Consider the following 23,732-nt stretch of genomic DNA (forward strand, 5'->3'; position numbering starts at 1 on the left):
TTAGACCACATTCTAGTCCATTGGGTGAGGTTAATCTCATAGCCTATGTCATCCTCCCATTGTTTTTTGATTATGCCGAGGGGGTTTGTGGGATTTTTGAGCAGTATTTTGTATATTGTGGATACCACCCCCTTGCCATGTCCCTTTCTTGTTAGGAGGAGATTTTCAAAGGTTGTCAAGGTCCTAGTTGGTGCTGATTTTACTACTGGATTGTTTAAGAGCATCTTACAGACTTGAGCAAAAGTTAACACAATTAGAAAAATGGTGAACAAATTGTGCGCTGTTTTCATGCAGCATTGTTTAATTTGTGGCCGATGTAGCTGTAACTGGAGAAAAGCACCTCAGAGTCTAATCCTGAAGCCATAAGCCACCATGGACTTATGGTATCTAGAAAGATGGGAATAAATGGGAATGTCTTCAACGGTCAGTTGACAGGGAACTTTTTGAAGAAGCTGCTTTCGGTCTTCTCCATGACAATGCCTTTCACGCTTCTCCAGAAACAGACTGTCTTCAAGGGGACCAGTATATAGCTCAACAAGTTTAGCATGCTAAGGAAAAGAATTCAAGCAATTGTCAATAAATAACAACATCACTGCCGATAATGAAACACAAAGAATTAAGCAACTATGAACTTAGGAAGTCCTTCGGGATTTGTACTTCTCTGGTTTTGCCATTTGGTTCTTCAGTGTGTAAAAGCGGTATGAAAATCGCCAACAGAGATGTATCATATAAGGGAAATCGCTTTGCAAAATGGTGTGAAATGAGCTTTATCTGCACTAGAGTATATGAGAAAGCATGGTGTGAACGCCTTATTCTGTGCAGTCAACAGGACACAGAATCAGAAGAAGCCTAATTTGGGGAGAAGATCCCACAGGGCAATTGCTTTCTTCAAAGAACTGCAATGTCACCAAAAGACCAACTCCAAACAACCTTTATTTATATCTTAACATTGCCTCTGTGCTTTGGTCTTTGACATCTGAGATGTATGTTTTCAGCACGCATCCTATTCCTGTGATTGTCATTTGCTTGAAAATGTTTTTAATACTGTAATTTAGATTGTAACATGCCCTGGAACCTTAGGACGAAGGGTGGGTAAGAAATAATAATAATAATAGTGATAATGGTGATAATGATGATGATAATAATAATAATAGAAAAGCTACAATGGTGGATATGAGTGAACAATAAATACATCATTCAACTTCCTGTATCAGGACATTAATAATAATAATAATAATAATAATAATAATAATAATAATAATAATAATAATAAATTACAATGGAGGATATGATTGAATGATATATGCATCATTCAACTTCCTGTATTGGGATGTTTTTAATGTTTGGCATTTTATTATGTTTTTATATGTGTTGGAAGCCGCCCAGAGTGGATGGGGCAACCCCGCCAGATGGGCAGGGTATTAAAAAATAAAATTACTGTATTACATTTGAATGATATCTATGTTAATGATAAGAAATGCTCTCAAATTGCAGTGACTTCAACAGGTACTTTGTCGATGCTTCGTATCTTTCAAAAATTAGAGTCCTTCTTAAAATGAGAGTCTCCAAGGAAAAAATGTATTTCCCTTACCTTTAAAGCCATATCCCGATACTTCATATCTTGTTTCCAGGGCATCACGTAGAGCTTTGGAATCATTCCATGTCTGTACGAAAAGCTTGGCAAATGGCAATGAATCAGCCTGGAACATGACAAGAGTTGGTTTTACACACACACACACACACACACACACACACACACACACACCATGTGGATGTTGCTATTTTTAAAACTTATTTAAATACAGAGGGGGGAGACAAACAACACAGAGGAGAACAATTCCCTTCCTTCCCACCCCTAACTGAACTTATCTATAAAGTATATGACAAAAAGAACCAGCACGTGGTTTAGTCATGGAGGTCCAGTTGTTAAGAGTGTTGGACCAGAGAGGAAGGGATGCAAGTTCAAGTCCCCACTTGGCCATGACCTTGGGCCGGCCACATTTCCTACCACAGGGTGGTTTTGCGCATAAGCAGAGGTGGGGAAACTATGGGGCCTTTGGAGGAAAGGTGGTGCCTATAAACAGAAAACAAACAAATCAAGTCACATGCTGACCCCTTTCCTTGGCGATGGTCTGGAATCAAATTGCAGAGTTAGGAAAGAATTTAACCAAAATATTATTCCTGGCCTGAAACCCTGCCAAGTTTTGCCAGTTCCTGCATGAATCTTCCGGAATTAATCCATTTACTAGCCATGGATGTCTGCCCTTCACATGATGTCAGGTGTAGAACAGCTGGGCATGGCTTGCCCCAAATAGCTTGGCAACCCAAATTTGGTCCATGAGCTGATGGTTATCCCCCTTTATGATATGCACCAACATGGAACTAAAGGAATATCTGCCCCATATGTTGAAAGCACTGTGATACTGTTTCAAACTGTCATGGCTTCCCCCAAAGAATTCTGGGAGTTGTGGCTTGTGAAGGGTTCCGGCGGGTGTTAAGAGATACCCCATTTCCCCTCACAGAGCTTCAATTCTCAAGAGTGGTTGAGCAATCAAGCCCTCTTCCCAAGGAACTATAGTTCTGTGGGAGGAATAGGCAGCCGCCTAAAAACTGTCGGCGCCCTTAACAAACTACAGCTCCCAGGATTCTTGGGGGGCATGGCATGGATGTTTAAAGCTGCACCATAAAGCTTTGAATGATGAGTAGATATAAATAGGATTGCACAATCAACCTGGTTTGGCAGGCCTGCTTTAGTGTACTGGAAGAAGCAAAGATGGCCACTGTCGAAGCAATGATTCTTCAACATCAACTTCGTTGGACTGGTCATGTTGTTTGGATGCCTGATTACCGTCTTCCAAAGCAACTACAGTGGTACCTCTGGATGCGAACGGGATCTGTTCCGGAGCCCCGTTCACATCATGAGCAGAACGCAACCTGAGTCTGCGCATGCGTGGGTTGCAATTCGCCTCGTCTGTGCATGTGCGTGACATCATTCTGAGCATCTGCGCATGCATGAGCGGCGAAACCCGGAAGTAACCCGTTCCATTACTTCCGGGTCACCGCAGGATGCAACCTGAAAAGATTTAACCTGAAGCGTCATACCTCATGTTATGTCCACTTCATGTTATGTTCTTTCAGGTTACGTCCCGCGGCGACCCGGAAGTACTGGAAAGATGCGCCGCTGCGGGTTGCGTTCTTTTCATGTTGCGAACGGGACTCCAAAATAGATCCTGTTCGCAACCAGAGGCACCACTGTACTCTATTCTGAACTTAAAAATGGAAAGCGTAATGCCGGTGGTCAACAAAAGAGGTTTTAAGACAAGGCAAATCGGAAAAATATATAGTATAAACACAGACAATTGGGAAACACTGGCCTGCGAGTGCTCCACTTGGAGAACAGCCTTTACCAAAGGTTTCATGGGCTTTGAAGACGCTCGAACTCAGGACAAGAAACATGCTAAGAGGACGGCACGCTTGGCAAACCCTCACCACGATCAACTCCCACCTGGAAACCTACATCCCCACTGTGAAAGGATGTGTAGATCCAGAACTGGCCTCCACAGTCACTTACGGACTCACTGTTAAGACCGTGTTCATGGAAGACAATCTTACTCGGCTACAAGTGATCGCCAAAGAAGATTGTTAATCTTTAACATCACAACTTTCCTTTCCAAAATGGTTTAATGTGCTTGCTAGCCCATGGGGGGGGTGATCAGGACCCTCAGGGAACAGAAAGGCCCGCCCACCCACCCACTCCTGAATGCTCCTGCTGGAGATGAAGTCTCTGTCTTACCCTTTCAGGTCAGTATTGACTGCCTTTGAAACCAAACTGGGATTAGAGCCCTGTCCAGGCACAACATTTGGGTTACTCATGCTGCCGCCGTTGTCACTGCTGCTTCTCTGGGCTGAGATCTGTGCAAACAGCCGGTCCCTGTGTGTGCCTAGGTGAAGATTATGATGCATCAGCCATTGTCAGGCTGATGACACTAGAGCAACAACAAGGGAAAATGTTATTTAAGAAATATCGGGAAGGGATCAGGTCCACTTGAAAACGGTGTGATTAGATAGATGTAGAAGAACATCATGATACAACTTCATGAAAGTGTACGAAGTTAGAAGGAAAGGCATTAATTAGGTTCCCTGGAGAGTCGCAAATACTTAATCAAAACAGCTTGAATTAAACTATTCCTGGGAGTGTGAAGCTTTTGCCATGCCAAGTACTGGTGGTTAATAAAAACCCCATGCGATACCACCTAGGTAGGTAAAGGGACCCCTGACCATTAGGTCCAGTCGTGGCCGACTCTGGGGTTGCGGCACTCATCTTGCTTTATTGGCCGAGGGCGCCGGCGTACAGCTTCCGGGTCATGTGGCCAGAAGGACTAAGCCGCTTCTGGCGAACCAGAGCAGCGCACGGGGCGGTACCTATTTATTCCCGCTGGGGCGGTACCTATTTATCTACTTGCACTTAAGAGTACTTTCGAGCTGCTAGGTTGGCAGGAGCAGGGACCGAGCAACGGGAGTTCACCCCGTCGCGGGGATTCGAACCGCTGACCTTCTGATCGGCAAGTCCTAGGCTCTGTGGTCTAACCCACGGCGCCAGCCGTGTCCGCGATACCACCTAAACAGCACCAAATCCAAGTGGAAGCTGCAAAGGAAGTTCCTCTGCCTTTGGCACAGTTTGAATTTGGTGCCTTACACTGTCAGCCACGTCCCGGCAGTGATTCAAGAATTCGGCAGTGACTCAAGAATTCCTGCTTGCTGTTTCGCAACCCCACTTCTCCAAAGCGTGCCTTCCATAAGCTGGGAAAGGGGCCTAGGTAAAACTATGACGGCAAAGGAATGATCTTAAGGTTTATGTTTCTCACCTCCGACACCATACGATAGCTTGTTTGGCTGGTTCCCCACCCCTGCTGGATGTCGGGGCTGGAGTCAGATCCTCGACCAAGCAATTACCGGTACTCACCAGAGGCCGGTGAAGTATGCGGGATGTCATCCATGACAGTCAAGTACAACATTCCTTGATGCTAGAGAACACATGCGGGTGGAATGTTTGGTCCACCCAGTTGAAACTTCCTGTTCCTCCTGGCTGGAGCATCCTTCCTTTTGCATGTGATAGAAGGTGGGTGTAACCTTACCTGTCCAGGTAATAAAAGGATGAGTTGCACAGCACCCCCCCCCCTTTTTCACCTTCTTTGTTTGACCAGCTTTTAACTAGGACTGCTCTGGTAGCTCTCAGCTAGCAGCAGCACTGGTATTATTCCCCCATGGGGTAGATCCACATGTACACATTTGTAACGAAGTCTGCTTTCAGGAATCCAGCTGTGAACTGATGTGAGTAAACTTCTTTTATCATCTTTGAATAAGATTGTGGATCTTTATTTTTTTAAAGAGGGATTCAAGGGAACTTACCAGGAATGCACAATTCAATCTGAGACAGATTGAATTGTATAATAGTGAGAGGCTCACACGAGCCTGCAACCAGTTATCTGCTGTGCGTGAGAAGGGGAATGTAAACTCTGCTAAGTAAAGGAACTTGCTAGCACAAGTTAGGAAGGGTATTAACAAAGAACATATCCTCTCCTGCCACCCTGAACATTCCCACAAAGTTATCTCTTCCTTCAAGCAAACCACAGCTTAGGCCTAGCACCCTCAGCAACTCTTTCAAGGAGTGTCTTTGAACAGCCACCCTCTGCTTAGCCTGTTTCATTTATCTCTGTGTTCCAGGAGACCAGTGGAGAGGGGAGCTGGTCACAGCAGAAGGGGGAGACTCCCTGGATTCTTCAGCAGCCTGCCTCCACTCTGCCTCTGCTCCAGCCTTAGAGTCTGAACTGTTCTCTGCACAGCCTCTTCCTGCTCACTAAACCCCATTGCCTCTTCTGCTGCTGACACCTCTTCCCAGTCTGCTCCCTCTGACAGCTCACCGTCATCCCACCACCGATTCCCTGGCTCTGACCCTCTTCTTCCCTAGGGGGTTCCCCAGCCGGTGCCTTCTCTGCATCCAGTCTGTGACACTGGACTAGATAGATCTTTGGTCTGATCCAGCAGTGCTCATTGTGGGCACTCACCCACTCCTTTTCTACAATGCATTTGAATCATCGGATGCAAACCCATTCAAATGCATGGCCTGGTGCTGGTGAAGGGATCTGGGTAGCTGAGTTATGAAGAGAAAAACCTGGGTGATATCAGCTTGTTCCCCTCCTGGTCCCTATACCATTTCCTCATGGACTGGATGCAATGGTGATTGCATGAGTGACCCAAGGACACTTGGTTTTTCTTTACTAAATATGCATGAGGAATTGTCCCCATTGTGCTCCCTACCGGGATCAGAGCATGGCCAAGAGCTGTTCTTTGCTTAAGGAAAAAACACACAATGGCCAACCATGTGATTCAAGTCACATCTAGCTTGCCCTTAGAAGTCTGGCAAAGTTGACAGTACAGGCTCCTTAAGTATCTTTATATCCGTAGCCTTAATCAATTGTATCTTCTATAGTAGTGGCTAAAAATCTGTTATTTTTATCCTGCTCACTGTATAAAATGCCATAAGAGACATTCACGCCTGAAGGGCTCATGCTCCAGAAACTAAGTAGATAAAATGGGTGTGCTAAACTCGAGAAAACGACAAGACAATATTGATCCGTTCCACAGACAGAGGCCTCCGGCCATCACCTATTTTATCAACTTTTCTTCCCCCTTTTGATCCCCGCAGCAATAGCTTAAAGAAGGATTAAAAGAATTCCAGGGCAATGTGGTTCCCTTTTAAGTGCAATGGGAGTTTGTATTGTTAAGTTTCCCTGAGTACACCTGTCATGTCAAAAGGACTGCAAGGCAATAAAGGGAGACTACAGGAGTATGGGAAAATAAAATTTTGCCAAAGGCAGTTAAGTGATCAAATACTTTTTGACACAACGGGGGATTGAAACATGTGTGCTCAGTGCCATCTTCTCCTGCAATAACATTTCTTACAGTGATTCATTGTGCAGGTCTGAGCTGAGCAGTCAGATACTCATAAAAACCGCATTGCAAGTGAAGCATCCATACATTGAGAATAAGCACACAATGCTGATTATTCTTGACTCAATAACCCCAACACTGTGCTGTTTCACTTCCTATATTGTTTTTTAAGCCTCTTTCAAGCTCAGGGGTGGGGTGGGGTGGGGTGGGGGGGGTTTAGAAATCAAACATTCGGTACACACCAAGTTTTATTAAAAAATCAAACTATCTTTTAATTCCTACAACTGAACATTAAACCATACGTGAGAAACTCCGCTTTTGTCCTCTCAGAGTCTTTACAAATGGGATATTTGTATGCCTATCATTATGGTTCAGGCAAATGTGTTGCTAGATTTTAACTGTTAAATCCCATGACCTTAAAGGAAATGATCTTAAACTGTGATGGAAAAATCAGGGAATTATATGCTCGGTCTCATTTAAATGTTAAAATATTAAATAAAGCAAAAATAAAGTGCTCTTGGCAACTGCAGATGGCAAAACAGTTTTACTCCAATTAAGTGGTCTTAATTAAGAAACAGGCTGTGGGGTGATTCTTTTAGACTTCCTACACCCAGGATAAGGTTGCTAAGGATGCAGACTATTAACAGCCTTGGCAAAGAACCCTACTTTACCAACACTGTAATGGCGTTTAGAGCAGCATTTCAGATAGTTTTCTAGCTAACAGCCTGCTTTCATGTGCATATTCCCAAAACAGCAGAGGATTGTAGTCCCTAGGATGTTAAGGACTAGAGTTGCAAAATACCAATTAATAAATAAATGGAAAATTACCAAGACCACTGCAAAAGGATGTCCAACTTGAAGTATATGCAATAGTTATCTTTTAAGTACAGTACAACCATCTTATAGGTGAAGTTTGAATTCTCTACAATACGGTTTGAGAGAGCAATCCTTTATTAGCTGGCAATAACATGTCATTGTTTCCACATCCGGAACAGCAGTTTTAACTTAACATTTTGGAATGAAAACACAAAAATAAATACCCCATACGCGTGTGAGGTCATCTCGGATACCAGATACTAAGAAAAGAACATTTCTATCCCAAGAAATTTAGTTACTGTGGATATCTTTAGCCTTGTTGATCTTTAATGATCTATTGATAATTGGTATACTTGTTATTTGAGCAGCAACTCACAAAACAATTAAGTCAGTGTAGTCAAGATTTAAGGCAATTTAGTGCCATGAATTTTCAGCGTAGGTGATATGCAGCAGACTGTTAGACCCTCTGAAGGCTATCAGCGGACCACAGCCTAAGCCTCAACAACCCTTTCGTGAAACTGTTGGGCATTAACACAAAAATACAGAGGAGAATGAGCCAAGAAGTCAGCCTGGATAAGTTCAGATGGGCTTTTTTTCACCCGACAAACTGTACTGTGCACAACTGCCGTGTACAACACAACACTTGCACGTAGCTAAACTATGCAACTCAGATTCCCACCCCCCATAGATAATGAAGCAAACAAAAATATGCATTTAGAAAGAGTACTGTAGTCCTAAATGGTAACCAAGAATCTTGAGTCTGGCCTACTGGGGGCTGCAATTCTGTAACCAGTTACATTGTGTTCAAGGCCCAACAGATTTCAGTGGTACTTAAGTACATGTAATTTGACACAATATCACACCATTAGCACAAAACTCATCAGCATAACTAAAAGTGTGGTGCAGTAAATCCATTTGTCTTACGGAACAATATTCAAAAATGGGATAAGAGTTCTGCAAATTTTTGCATCTACCGCTTCAGATAGGGGGAAAAAAAATCCCAGATACTTTGTCATTAAAACACAACATAAATCTGAAGATTCCTTACAATCTTCTAGAGAAAACAGTCTTGTGGATAGTAATGTACATTCAGACAAAGGACACCTAATACCTCTGCACTGCATTCCTTCCTATTATTAATGCTGCATCTAAAGAGACATTTTCAGTAATTTGCAAGCATTTGGAATACCGTATTAGAAAAATGTTCCCAAACTCTGCAACCATGAACACCATGCTTATTATAAATGCTTCCATGGCAGATTAAATGTCCAAGTGTGGTATGTCACTTTGTTGCATATTACCTTTAGTTAAATAATACAGAAAACATTTCTATGCAGTTAGCAGGCGCCAGACATGAGCTTTACTCTGGAATGAGAATATTCAGTTTTGCTCTTACCTAGAAACTATCCCACAGGTGAGGGAACATAGCATAACTAGGTGCTGAGTTATATAACAAAGGAGATAGCGGATCAAAGTATTTTCATGATCTAAATCAAACTGAAAACTCAAGTATGGACACTAAGTTAGAAAACAAAGGCCCTCTTCAGTATACAACCATCGCCACTAATGAAAACAAGATGTAGTCTTAATATAAAAACTGCAATTTAATATATCTCACAAAAAGCATGGTCTCTCAAGTACCCGATGCATTAAAAGAGGTCCACGTCGTGAGTGTGATCAATTTCAATAGCATCTTCAGGATCCAGTTTCATTTCTCCATGTCCTTCCTGCAAGTCATCCAGTGAAGCCAATGCCTCATTTGTATCACTAGCAAAAGTCTCTCTCGAGGCATCATCATATTCTTGAAGGTTGAGCCCTTTAATAGCTTTCTTCATCTTTTTCCCCAGGACTTGAATTCTCCTCTTCTTCGCTGCTTTCTTGTTCTCATACTCCTTCTGGTTTTCAATATAGAAGATTTCCTTCAAAGAGAATGTTAACACTCCATGAAGTGCTGAGGAATAATAGGCAATGTCACCTTTCAGAAACCACCACTTTCCTTCGCTAACCTTTAAACTAGAGATGAAAGCTAACTGTATGACAAAAAGAACAAAAATCTCTTTTGAAGAATGCCATATCCTTTCAAATGCCGCTACAGAATATTTGAAAATTAAGACTTCAGCTCCCTGAAGTGAGAGAGGTGCTCTATTTTAAACAGCTGCAAGTCTGCCTGCCCAGAATACAGAAAGGGCTGTTTCTGAAGCCCATCACCGCTACAGTCATTTGTTACATATTTTGCAGTTAGAAGGAAGATTTTAATTTTATGATTTCACTGATTTACTAATAGACTAGGGGGAAAAACAGGGAAATATGATGACTTTTTGGATTATGAAAAATGTTAGGGGGTATTTTTTTACTGTCATGTTCTTTGAAGAGCAAACCTTCAGAAATACAGTTGTAAGCTACAAATGCTAAGACTGCTAAAAAGGCCTGAGGCCACCTTGTCTGTGAGTCCTTTAAGACCCGTTCCCTACCCCTGCAGATTTTTTTGTACCTAGCCTGGGAAGGTGGGGCCCAGACTGACTCCAGCTACAAAAGCTGAGGCTGCTGAACAAACTCCTGGGCTGGGTGGTTGTTTAAGGGGGGGGGGAGTTGTTCGATGGGAGGGAATGGTTGTTACTCTTCTTGTATCTAAATAATGATGATAATAATGAAGATGATAATAATAGTAATAACAACAACAACAACATTATTATTATTATTCCACCCATCTGAGTGGGTTGCCCCAACCACTCTGGGCGGCTTCCAACACATATAAAAACATAATATAACATCAAACATTAAACACTTCCCCATACAGGGCGGCCTTCAGGTCTCTTCTAAATGTCAAATAGTTGTTTATTTCCTTGACATCTTGATGGGAGGGCATTCCACAGGGCAGGCGCCACTACTGAGAAGGCCCTCTGCCTGGTTCCCTGAAACCTCACCTCTCGCAACAAGGGAACCAGCAGAAGACCCTTAAAGCTGGACCTCAGTATTCGGGATGAATGATGGGGTTGGAGGATGTTTAGGGCTTTAAAGGTCTGCACCAACACTTTGAACTGTGCTCAGAAAACATACTTTTAGTAAAAATGTTAAAAATGGGATCTTTAAAGAACAGCTGGCTTAACGAGATGTCCATTTTCTACTTTAGAAGATGTATAAATTGAAATCAGAAGTCAGCAAGAAGAGATATACTTTAAACATTCTCATTTAACATTTGCTTTTCAAAGTAATCTAAAAATGTGCTTTTTTAAATGGTTTACATATATTATGTTATTTACCTTGATTTGTTCTCCAGTTACACTAGGTGTGTTTTTCAGCAAGTTTAAATAAACTCCTCCCGGTGTTCTTCTTCTAGTGCCATTCTGCATAATGGAAAAAGAACCTTTTTAAAGCTTTCTATAGACATAACAGCTGCAATCCTATACACTGTTCAACTCAATAGGACTTGCTGCTGTAAATATGCTGTTCCTCAGAAACTCAAAATATTTTTAAGAAGTCATGCACAGAACCCTTGGAGCAAAGATTATGTAAAAAAAAAAAAAAATTTAAACAGGGCTCTATATTTGTTAAAAGATTAAGTATGTAGGCTGAAAAAGCAATTATTTCCTACCACTATGAAAAGGCCTCCATTTTGTTCCACTTCAGCTGTTTCCATCAGTAGTTCAATAGATTTTTTCTTCCCAATGATTTTCACAACCCGTATGATCAGATCCTTCTTTGGCTCACAAAGCCTAAAAGGAGAAGGGAAATTCTAAGAAAACTGGAAACCCTTGCATTTTGTAACCTGCTTGAATGACAAAACATAATTATGAACCAATGTACCCCTGTTACAAGTTTAGCACTATCTGACACTCGCCTAGCATTGCTGTAGTGAAGGCTCGCTGTGCTGAGTTTTGGGAAGAAGGGTGGAATATATCTGAATTGGTAATATTTTTTAAAACTGAATTGTCAGCCTGTACTTTCTACTTTTAATTGCCCTTGACCTTACTGCTTACCATCACTTACTCCCCCAATTTTACACACACTCCCCCCTAAGGATAACCTTCCAGGCAGGTGGCAGTGCAACCCAAAATTATCTTTAGTCCTTTGAATATGATTTAAGAATGTTTTCAGTTATTGGGAATTACAGACAGACATCTATTTTAACTGAGTATTACCAGCTATCAAATTATGAGGGTAAAGAATGGTCCAATGATAATTATATGGTCTAGTGGAACTTTTTACCTTGAAACTTTAATTTTATAAAGTCTCATTCTCTGGAGCCTAAAAGCATAAGATACACAATGGCTAATTTGCTCCAAATTCCACATGGGGCAGCTGTGCCCTCTGCAACAACTGCAAACCAGGCAAACAGAAAGACTGCATCATCCACAGCACCCGTTGGCCTCATAAGTATCTTCTAAAAAGGGGGGGGGGCACAGGGAACCTTCCTGTTCTCTTCCTGACTAAGTACAAAACCGCAAAATTTTACAACTGTATCAGTCCAAGGCCACAGTGGGAAACCAGAAGCACACAGCGGATAAACCAGAATTAAAAAGATAATGCAATTAAAACATTTACACATGCACAGACCCAATAATCACGACAAACTGTAATTCTGTTTGTTCATATTACTTTTGGTTCCTATAACTTCATGCTTTTCTCCAGTTAACCACCGCCTTGGTAATTTCACAAACCCCATGCAATTGTCTAGGACACAGATTCGGTCTAAAGAGGAGAAAACGAGATAGTACCAAAATGGGTCCAACGTGCATTCCTAACTTCTCACAGTGATTTTTTAGTTGTGTCTAAGTAAATCAAGATATATTTCAAGCATATTCTATGGCTGTGCAGCGGAGGGTGCCACACAATTCATGTGAACAGCACACATTTTCAGGGTGAGTCTAAACAGCTGAATTTTATCAGAGTCCTGAGGTTTCTGTATAGTGCAGTACCATATTTTTTGCTCTCCAGGACGCACCAGACTACGCACCTATTTTGGAGGAGGAAAACAAGAAAATAAATATTCTGAATCTCAGAAGTCAGAACAGCAAGAGGGATCGCTGCGCAGTGAAAGCAGAAATCCCTCTTGCTATACTGGCTTCTGGGTTAGCTGCGGAGCCTGCATTCGCTCCATAAGACACACACACATTTCCCCTTACTTTTTAGGAGGGAAAAAGTGAGTTATAGAGCAAAAAATACGGTAATTCTTGGACGGCTATATAAACCTGTAATATTTTGACTGAATATCTGGGCGACTAGGGGACTTCATGCAAATAAACATTATGAACTGGGGTTCTGCTTTGGGGAAGAGCTGTAGAATCTGCTTAGTATGCAGAGGCTCCCACGTTCAACTTTACACACAAGATCAAATTATTCAGTCAGTTTTAAGTAGAAGCCAAAGCATTTGTCTGTCCAGTCACCATGAATTGAAACAGAAACCTCAGAACTCTGATTTCATGCAATGACTAAAAACACTGGCAGGTGGGAGCAGCCAGACTAGCTCAGTTCACAGAAACTGCTTACAAGGGTACCTGCATATTTTGCTAAAGACTTGGTTTCTTTTTAAACAGAATCTCAAGGATCTGGTATCCCTGAGCCAATGAAAGCACGGCACTGGCGGGTTGGTCACCCTGTAATAGCTTTTCTTTAGTACCGTTATTTTAAAAAAATAAACACCCAATGTCCCTCAAGTTTTGTTATTGTGTAAGGTGACATTTATTGAAAATCTGACGAAGGTGTATTAAAAGATCAAAACCTTACCGGTAGGCAATTTCATCTGCCACTTTTTCCTCAGGATCATCCTCAGTAATTTCATACCTCCCTTTGTAATTCATTTCTTGTCTTTCACCCAATCTGTCCTTAACAGGCCGTTTCCGTTTCAAGAGGCCTTGTCCAATTTCCTCCTCCTCTTCCTCCTTTGGCAATGTCTTTTTGTCATCCTGCATATATTCATCTAACTCTTTGTCTAATGCTTCACCCACTTCTGGCTCAGATTCTTTCATCAGCTTTTTCGCCAACAAGTAATTGTAAGTCTCTGATGCCCGGCTTCTATCAATGCTTCCCTCCATCCCTAGAATCCCAAGTTCTGAGGCCACCGCATCTTGGTTCTGCTCCTGAAGCACTGCACCCCAGATGTTGTTGATCTTTTTACCACCTACAGTAATCTGTTTCTGAGGGATCGGGCCAAAATTGAAAGGCTCTGGTTTAGGGGGAGGAAGATTCGAACATTTCTGTCGCTTCCGCTTCCACAGACAGCTGTCTTCATCTGAATCTGAGAAGCTCTCGTCACTGGAGTCCAAACTTTTGGTTGTGCGGTAAGGGACACTTGGTGCACAGGGGGGAATGCCAGTTGGAAAAGATCTGGCTGAGTTGATATCATGCTGTTTCTGAAATGGAAAAAAGGAAAGCAAGACAGATGTTTGCTGTCGTTGTTTAAAAAAAGAAACATTTTATTGTGCACTAATTTGCCACCCTATAGGGGATTTTTTTGGGTGCAAAACTTCCCAAGGCAAACTAGAGTGTAATCAGCCTCCTCTCTCATCATTTTACTTTTGACACTTGCATGCTGCCATGTTTCTCTGGGAAGCTTACAACAAATTAAGTAAAGTAAGTTCAAAACAAAACCAAAAGCTACATAAATGCAAACACAAAACTCACTGCACCCCCAAAATCAAAACAAAGATTTAAAACTCTATTATCCACAAGAAGACAGGCACTAGAGCAGGAAAGGCTTCAGGTCCTCAAACAGGATACACAGTCTTTCAGGAGAGTAAAAAAAGGGGGAGAACACCCATCTGTCCAGGTCCCCACTGACATAGGATCTGAGCCCATCTCTCTCCTCTCAGTCTGACCATAGGCAAATCGGAAGCAGGGAGGTGCCAAGATCCAATTTAGAGCCTCTGGCACTCCGCTTCTTGCTCATTTTCTCCAAGCTCCTCATGTGTATCAGCATGCCAAATAAGAATGAATCGCTAGAAAATTATGATCAAGACTCAAGGCAAAGCTCAGTTCCCATTCTCTCTCTCACACACAACCTCTTTAACCTTTAAGCGACGGTACTCCAATTTGAACTGAACAGGTATTGAATTTCAAAAGTGACTTACAGTATTGAATAGAGAATCAGCTTTCACCCCCTCCTATCCAACTGGTCAGTTAAAACGTTATAAACTTCTGAGTACCATTCTAAGTGCGCGAGAACAGCCCTGCTAGATCAGGCCAGCTGCCCATCTAATCCAGCCTCCTGTTCTCATAGATAGATGCTCTTGAGAAACTGGCAATCAGGATCTGAGCACAAAAGCACTCTACCAGGCTGCAGTTTACTAGTGTTCAGGCACAATACTACCTCCAACAGTAGAGAGAGAATGCAGCCATCCTGTTTAGTGGCCAGCCATTGCTAGTCTTCTCCTCCATGAATTCTGTCTCAGCTTCTTTTTAAAACTATCTAAGCTGATAGCACTGGAACCCTGTGGGAGCGATTTCCATAGCTCAAATATGCCCTGAAGAATTACTTTATTTCACCTGATTCTTCTTGCATTCAGCTACATTGGATGACCATGAGTCATACCTTGGGTTGAATGTGCTTCAGGTTGAGCGCTTTCGGGTTGTGCTCCGCAGCAACCCCTAAATAACAGAGCACATTACTTCCGGGTTTCGCCACTCACACATGCGCAGACGCTCAAAATGATGTCACGTGCATGCGCGGAAGCGGCAAAACGCGACCCGCCCAGTCGCATCTTACGTTCCATTCAGGATGCGAATGGGGCTCCCGAACGGATCCCATTCGCATCCCAAGGTACCACTATACTATGAAAGAGAGAAATGTTTCTCTATCCACTGTCTCAATCCAGCAACATCTGAGGACCCAAGGCTCACGCACACTGGGTTAGAACATTTTTGCTGCTCTTGCACACTTCTAGGCACTTTAATTTGGAAGGAATCCACCTTTGAATCACTGGAACTTTCATTCAAAGAAATATGTTCATTGACTGCTCTGTAATTGGCTTTGGCAGGTTAGGCCTTAATCTAACCTTTTTCATGACTTAGCTTTAAGGTTAAAATACCACACTGATTTGTGGCCTTCTCTTCGAAGCTCAAGTAAATTCGCCCACCACCAAGCTTCCAAGTAAAGTGGTGCCTCGCAAGACGAAATTAATTCGTTCCGCAAGTTTTTTCTTTTTGCGAGTTTTTCGTCTTGCGATGCACGGTTTCCCATAGGAATGCATTGAAAATCAATTAATGCGTTCCTAGGGAAACAGCCTTCAGACCAGGACCGGGGACAGTCTGTCCCCGGACCTCTTCTGAAGGCTGGGGGGGGGGGACAAGGGCTTTTCTTCCCACCCCCAGCATTTTAAAAAAACCCCGGGACAGCGGAGGACTTCTCCCCTGTCCGGGGGATCTTAAAATGCTGGCGGGCGGCATTTTAAAATCACCCGGGACAGCGGAGGACTTCTCCGCTGTCCGGGGCGATTTAAAAGCCCCTGGGAAGGCAGGCAGGGGGGACAAAGACTTTCGCCCCCCACCCGCCTTCAGAAGGTGTTCCCGCCCCCCCGCCCCGCTTTGGAGCAGCGTTCCGAAGCGGGGTGGCTGGGGCAGGTGTTCCCGCCCCCCCGCCCGGCTTCGCAGCAGCGCTCCGGAGCCCGGCGGCTGGGGCAGGTGTTCCCGCCCCCCCGCCCCGCTTCAGACCAGCGTTCCGAAGCGGGGCGGCTGGGGCAGGTGTTCCCCCGAGCGCTTCTAAAGGCGGGCGGCGGTGAGGGAATCCCTTGGACCCCAGCCGGACTTCAAAAGAGCTGCAGGAAGTCCGGCTGGGGTCCAAGGGATTCCCTCCCAGCCGGCCGCATTTAAAAGCACTCCGGGCAAAGCAGCGAAGTGCGCTGCTTTCCCCGAGCGCTTCTAAATGCGGGCGGCGGTGAGGGAATCCCTTGGACCCCCGCCGGACTTCAAAAGAGCTTCGGGAAGTCCGGCGGGGGGGCAAGGGATTCCCTCACCGCCGCCCGCATTTAAAAGCACTCTGGGCAAAGCAGCGAAGTGCGCTGCTTTCCCCGAGCGCTTCTAAATGCGGGCGGCGGTGAGGGAATCCCTTGGACCCCCGCCGGACTTCAAAAGAGCTTCGGGAAGTCCGGCGGGGGGGCAAGGGATTCCCTCACCGCCGCCCGCATTTAAAAGCACTCTGGGCAAAGCAGCGAAGCGCGCTGCTTTCCCCGAGCGCTTCTAAAGGCGGGCGGCGGTGAGGGAATCCCTTGGACCCCCGCCGGACTTCAAAAGAGCTTCGGGAAGTCCGGCGGGGGGGGGGCAAGGGATTCCCTCACCGCCGCCCGCATTTAAAAGCACTCTGGGCAAAGCAGCAAAGTGCGCTGCTTTCCCCGAGCGCTTCTAAATGCCCTGCGCTTCCCCGCTGTCCCAGAGATTTCCCTATGGGCTTTCGTCTTGCGAAGCAAGCCCATAGGGAAATTCGTTTTGTGAAGCGCCTCCAAAACGGAAAACCCTTTCGTCTAGCGGGTTTTCCGTCTTGCGAGGCGTTCGTCTTGCGGGGTACCACTGTACAGTGGTGCCTCGCAAGACGAAATTAATTCGTTCCGCAAGTTTTTTCTTTTTGCGAGTTTTTCGTCTTGCGATGCACGGTTTCCCATAGGAATGCATTGAAAATCAATTAATGCGTTCCTATGGAAACCGCCTTCAGACCAGGTCCGGGGACAGTCTGTCCCCCGACCTCTTCTGAAGGCTGGGGTGGGGGGACAAGGGCTTTTCTTTCCACCCCCAGCATTTTAAAAAACCCCGGGACAGCAGAGGACTTCTCCGCTGTCCGGGGCAATCTTAAAATGCTGGCGGGCGGCATTTTAAAATCGCCCGGGACAGCGGAGGACTTCTCCGCTGTCCGGGGCGATGTAAAAGCCCCTGGGAAGGCAGGCAGGGGGGACAAAGACTTTTGCCCCCCGCCAGCCTTCAGAAGAGGTCCTGGACAGCTTCTCCCCGCCGCCCCTTGCTTCAAAAGAGGTCTGGGGACAGCGGGGAAGACCCGCTGTCCCCGGAGCTTGCGGGGCAAGCTTCGTTTTGCGAAGCAAGCCCATAGGGAAATTCGTCTTGCGAGGCAACTCGAAAACGAAAAAACCTTTCGTTTTGCGAGTTTTTCGTCTCGCGAGGCGTTCGTCTTGCAGGGTACCACTGTACCTAAGGAGGCTGAAAACCACAGTGGATTGGTTTAAATCATCAAGGGGGAAATGGGCCAATTGAAAAAACTGATTTAAGATGGGAAATAAATGCATTTCCAGGGAAAGTGTGCATATCAAGTGGTTGCTGCATGATTAGAACAAATTGGCTGGAAAGTATTTAGAGTCTTACAAAACCTAGAAGCATACAGTAATGTGAACCTTACCCTCTGCATGCACTGCAGAATCTTATCTGCTTAACAAGAAACAAATTTCTGTTTAGCTCTCTGACTACACATGCAAGGACACAAAGTATAATCACTTTCTTGAATGTTAAGCTTTCGATTCCACAAACTATTATTTGCAACTAGGATCAAATTAGTAAGACAAGTCTTGCTTCCATCCACAGCAGAAGTTGGCTACCCGAAGCCTGCTTGTGGCCAGATATAAGGCATGACCCTAGCCATAGAGTATGGTGCAGAAAGCATTATTCCTATGCTGTAGGCACACTTGTAAGGAACGCGGGTGGCGCTGTGGGTTAAACCACAGAGCCTAGGGCTTGCCGATCAGAAGGTTGGCGGTTCGAATCCCCGCAATGGGGTGAGCTCCCGTTGCTCGGTCCCTGCTCCTGCCAACCTAGCAGTTCGAAAGCACATCAAAGTGCAAGTAGATAAATAAGTACTGCTCCGGCAGGAAGGTAAACGGCGTTTCCGTGCGCTGTTCTGGTTCGGCTTAGTCATGCTGGCCACATGACCTGGAAGCTGTACGCCGGCTCCCTCGGCCAATAAAGCGAGATGAGCGCCGCAAACCCAGAGTCGGTCACGACTGGACCTAATGGTCCCTTTACCTTTACCTTAAGGCACACTTGTCACCCAATCACATAGCATGGGTATGCACAGCTCCTTTCTTGGCAACTCTTATTTCTCTTTGTGACAGCTTGCACAAAAGCACAGGATTTGTGTAGAGTCACAGGGGGAAGAATACCGGGGTCAATGAGGCTCCTGACCCCTCTTACTGGCTTTGCCCGTGCCCTGTGCTGATATGTGGGTCCCAACTATTTTCCTCTTGGTGAAATGCTGCTCTCAACTTCTGCTTTTATTTTATCAAATTTCAAGTGCTTAATAATTTTACTTTTATCTAAAAAACACACACCTGTTTTGATGCACCCTATTGAAAATTCACAGCCCAGATTCCTGAATGACAATAGTCTTACGTAAAGAATGTACGTCTTGTCTCTTTCTGACACCTGGAGGAGCTTCAGAAACTTAGCTATTGCCATGTATCATCTGGAAGGTTTACATATAAACACAGCATATAAATATTTCACCTATTAGATATACTATGAGATTTATACATATATTGCACATTTGCTGCTTATTTGGTTCACTTCAGCAACAGAAGGCTGCTTTCAGACTATCTTGGCCACATAATGAAATATTTAACTGTGTTGTGTTTGAAGGATATCTGATAGTGTGACCAGCACATTTCAGCAGAGCCTAAATTCTTGAGTTCTACTGCTACTCAAGGCCTCAGTGTCACAGTCAGATTTTAGGGGAAATGTTGAAAGCTCAAACAAGAGAAGCACCCCATTTTTGTTATCACAGAGCATTACCCAGTGTTGTTTTACAAAAACCTAGCATAGATACATGCATAAAGACTAAAAAGACAAATATAAAAAGCAAGCAAAGTGAGCACATTGCAGTTTTAAATGATTAGGGGGGAAAAACCTGTGGCCCTCCAGATGTTGTTAGACATCCCATCAACCTGATCATTCACAGTAATAACTGTGGCTGATGGGAGTTGCAGTCCAACAATATTCCTGCGTGTAAATATGCTAGCTTTCTAACGAGGAGGGCAGAATGAAAGACTAGGAGAGGTAGAATAATACACTACTGACTCCACTTTAGCCACCAGCCCAAAAACTATCAGTGTTATGATCAGCTTACAGCAAGTTGCCCTTGCAAAGTGTAAACATGCATGTGGCTATTTGAAAGGCCTACACTGACCTGACTTTCTAAGTGGAAGAATTTTCAGTTTAGCTACTGTAGTCAAGGTCTGCTTTGTATTAACAGTCCTCAGCAAGTCTGGCACCACATTTCCACTGGGCTAGCTCTGCTTACAGCAGAACTGGGTCAAAATTTTGACAGGAGAAAGGAAAATTGCTAACATTCACAAAAGGTTCAAGTAATAGGTCTTTCAAGTGCAGCCAATTGAGCTTTATTGGGCTTGGGCACAGCCCTCTAGGTGCAGGCAGTAGTCAGCTACATCATTTGGCGCAGGAATGTATGGCCTTTGTGGTGCAATCTGAAAACACCCATACCCTGACACCCCAGCTTGTGTGTAGAGGTGCAATTCAACAAAGCCCAGCAGCAGCTGGTTTCCACAAATGGGTGTGGGAAGAAATGGCCATGGGTCCAAAAATTTCACAGCAATACATGGTCTGAATTTGAGTGCATAGATGTTATCAGTCCTCCTCCAGCCTCCGCCCATCCCCAGGTACTAGGACCACTTCCCATAGCCAGAAATGTAGAAATACTATGCTCAGATTTATAAGCACCATCTCCCACATGTGGCATAAAGTATACATCCATAAGTAAACACGCCTATTTCTATAATCCTTCCACCCCTTTCTGAGGCTGAAAGCATGTAAAAACTGAGTACATGCCTACGGAATATCAAATGTATCTCACTGATTTCTGCTGGATGTATAATATTTCTATGCTGAGCTTTGAAACAGTGTGGATCTTCACAAAAAATAGCATTATCTTGTTAGTTTTGATAATTTTATGTAAAATATGTAAGAGTTCTACCACATTTTTTACTTAGCCATACCAGAGGTGATGGTAATATAATGATGAGTATCATTTGCTCTACAGAAACTAGCTGACAAGTCCAGAAGCTTGGAAAATGAATGATGCAGGTTTCTATTTATTTTAGTTCCAAACACACGTCAGCTGACCAATTTGCCGTATGCTGAAAGCTTTGGTTGAATACCTTTCAGGAAAGTGAGTCTCCTCTACTTCAATACACCATTATTCTCTTTCCTATCTAATGATAGACAAAAGCAGCACAGCCCTAAACATACAAGCCAAACTTTGATACAGAGGTAGTTTGAACGCACTGTTTGAAATCTCTTTTAGGACATCTCTATTAGCACAAGGAGAATTGGGTGGCAATCTTGTTAAGAACAGTTAATGCAGACAAACACTAATTATAATAGTTTGTTTTAAGTTAGAAAGCCAAACATTGTTTTAAGTTAGAAAACCAAACATTGTTTTACGTTAGAAAGCCGGGTCAATGTGGCCCTCGAAACAGCCACACACAGAGTTGTTCCTTTCAAGTACAAACTGCCGTAAGCAAATCAAGAAGGCTTGGTCTGGGGGGGAAATTAAGACCATGTCTGCTTCCATATATCGTTAGAGAGCCATCACTGTCTAGTGCCAAGTGTCCCCAAAACAGACGTCCATACATGTGTCCACAGAGGCCTAGTCTGGCAACCACAGGTTCCCCTGCTTCTGCTGAAGCCTGAAAGAAACATTATATTGTTGCCAACAGAATAGGATGCAGAGTGTGCTTGGTTGCAGGAGATTTGTGTGGCGGCAGCCCATGGCAGTTCCCCTGATTTACAAATGTTCACGCAGGCCCCCAAAGTTTGGAGACTCCTGGTCTAGTAGAGACAACTAGATCTGGATCAAGGAGAAATGAGCCCAAGGTGGTTCTGTCCGGCTTGGCGAGGGAGGCGTGAGGCTCAGATGAACCCAAGATCCGTCCTGCCACCTTCCCAATGCCCATCTGGCTTTCGGAAGGAGCCAGGAGGGCTACAGCATCCCATCCGAGCCCTGGCACCTCCTTCCCAAAGCCTGGGAAACTCCTGACCGGCTTAGGGAGGGAGGCGCGCTAGGCTCACACACACAACATCAGGATATCACATGCATGACGTTGCCCCACCCCCCTCACAACCTGGCACCTCTGGCCCGCAACTGCTCCTCCATGGAAAATTTCACCGCACGCGTTGTTGCACCCTCGGCTTAAGGCAGGCACCCCCAACCTTCAGCCCTCCAGATGTATTGGACTACAATTCCCATCATCCTTGACCACTGGTCCTATTAGCTAAGGATCATAGGTGCCATTTAAGGTGCTGTTTGGCACCCCCAGGTTCCCCATCTCCTGTTTCTAGGCGTCGCTTGTGCATGGGAGAAGGGGCCGGACCCCAGGATCTCCCCAGCGGGCACCTCCAGACGGCGGTGACTTCAGGCGCCAACCTGCCAGCGGCCGGGGCAAAACGCGCCTGGTGAATTTCGAACGCCACCGACGGGGCGACGTTTGCGGGAAGCAGCATTTCTTGCCCTTGGCGGCCGCCGCGGAGGCAAAAGCGAAACGCAGCGGGGAAGGCCGCAAGCCTGGGCCGTCCCCTCACTGCTTCGCCGCGGCTTTTCCCTCAGGAAAGAGAGCGCGGAGCTGCTCTGGGCCTCAGCCGCCCAGGCGGACCCCCAGGCGGACCCGAGCCTACGGGGAAAGAAGCGGTCGCCGCCGGGCAGCGGCCTCACCTGCGAGGGGCTCCTGGCGGAGGCGGACATTTCGCAGTCGGAGTCCGAGATCTCCCCGTCCTCCTCCATCCCGCGAGCCTCCAGCGCCATCTTTCCCGGCTCCTCAGCCAGCGCGGGAGGAGCGCGCGGGAAAAGGCCCGGCCTCAGCCGAGCCAGGACTACAGTGCCCACAATGCTTTGCGCCGGGAGGAGCGGTGAACGGCGGGACCAGCCTTCCGAGTTGCATGCCGGGACTTGTAGTCTGGGACTTGCCGCTTTCGTCGCTGTGGGAAAGACTACGCAGCCTGAAGGGGGGAGTGGCGGGGGAGGGGGAAGAAACGGAGACTACGCGCGTACTTTCGTAAAGCAAGGAAATGTTTAATAAAAATAATATCATTAAAAACAAAAACCAGGCACACGCGAACGACAGGTCCCGAAGTGTAACGGACTCAGCGTGACCCGCTCCATATTTCCTTCACAAAGATGTAAGGGCTAAATGTAGCTCTATGCATCCATCTAGGAACAAAGACACTGGAACAAGAGAAATGCCTCGAGAGAGAGATGTTTATAAAAGAATGTGTCCAGTTGGATCTAACTATATAGCATACCCTCCAACTTTTCTCCGATGAAAATAGGAACGTCCTATTCTATTATTATTGTTGCTGCTGTTAGTGTTATGTACTGAAGTTCTCACCCTAGGCCAGCCGGGGGATACTGTAGATAGTTTTCACTCAGGTCCGCGTCAGTTATTTTAGGCGGGAAACCCTGGGTTGTTGTTGCTACAATGTTGACAGCCGGCTGCCTATAAAAGCAGGCCGGCTGAGCTGTTTGCTGTTCAGTTCTGTCCAGGTTACAAATAAAGAGCTGCTCTGGAGAAATCGCTGTGTCGTCTGCTATGTTCGCCCACAACCTAACAGTTAGTTTTTTACTATTATAACAATAACCGTGGCTGGGTTGCACCAGCCACTCTGGGAAGTTTCCAACACATATAAAAACATAATAAACATTTTAAAAACTTCCTTATCAAAGGCTGCCTTCAGTTGTCTTCTAAAGGTTGTGTGGTTACTTATCTCCTTGGCTCAGGGGTCACATAACTTAGCACCCTCTAATATTTCTTCTTCTATTATTATTATTATTATTATTATACATGTGACTGCGTTGCCCCCAGCCACTCTGGGCAGCTTCAAACATATATAAAAACATAATAAAACAAACCTTTAAAAGCTTCCCTATCCAAGGCTGCCTTCAGATATCTTCTAAAGGTCATATAGTTACTTATTTCCTTGGCTCAGAGGTCACAAAATTCCATAGCCTCCATCATTTCTCCGATGAA

At 44.9% G+C, this 23,732-nt stretch overlaps 2 protein-coding genes across 2 annotated transcripts; both read right to left on the reverse strand.

The window, feature by feature from the left end:
- Nucleotides 1-281: 281 nt before the first annotated feature.
- SPMIP10 (sperm microtubule inner protein 10) lies at nucleotides 282-5,007 on the reverse strand. The gene is made up of 4 exons (XM_081213345.1): nucleotides 4,964-5,007; nucleotides 3,794-3,941; nucleotides 1,592-1,700; nucleotides 282-548 (listed from the first exon to the last, which is right to left on the reverse strand). Exons 1-4 carry the CDS (start codon nucleotides 4,995-4,997, stop codon nucleotides 342-344), a joined length of 498 nt encoding a protein of 165 aa, XP_081069471.1. The 5' UTR covers nucleotides 4,998-5,007; the 3' UTR covers nucleotides 282-341.
- A 2,872-nt stretch (nucleotides 5,008-7,879) lies between these two features.
- On the reverse strand, nucleotides 7,880-22,587 carry PHAX (phosphorylated adaptor for RNA export). Its single transcript, XM_081213879.1, has 5 exons — nucleotides 22,421-22,587; nucleotides 13,492-14,117; nucleotides 11,360-11,480; nucleotides 11,028-11,111; nucleotides 7,880-9,686 (listed from the first exon to the last, which is right to left on the reverse strand). Exons 1-5 carry the CDS (start codon nucleotides 22,508-22,510, stop codon nucleotides 9,417-9,419), a joined length of 1,191 nt encoding a protein of 396 aa, XP_081070005.1. The 5' UTR covers nucleotides 22,511-22,587; the 3' UTR covers nucleotides 7,880-9,416.
- Nucleotides 22,588-23,732: the final 1,145 nt, after the last annotated feature.

This window comes from Podarcis bocagei (genome assembly GCF_964188305.1).
Source record: "Podarcis bocagei genome assembly, chromosome: 11".
In the NCBI taxonomy this organism is placed as follows: domain Eukaryota; kingdom Metazoa; phylum Chordata; class Lepidosauria; order Squamata; family Lacertidae; genus Podarcis; species Podarcis bocagei.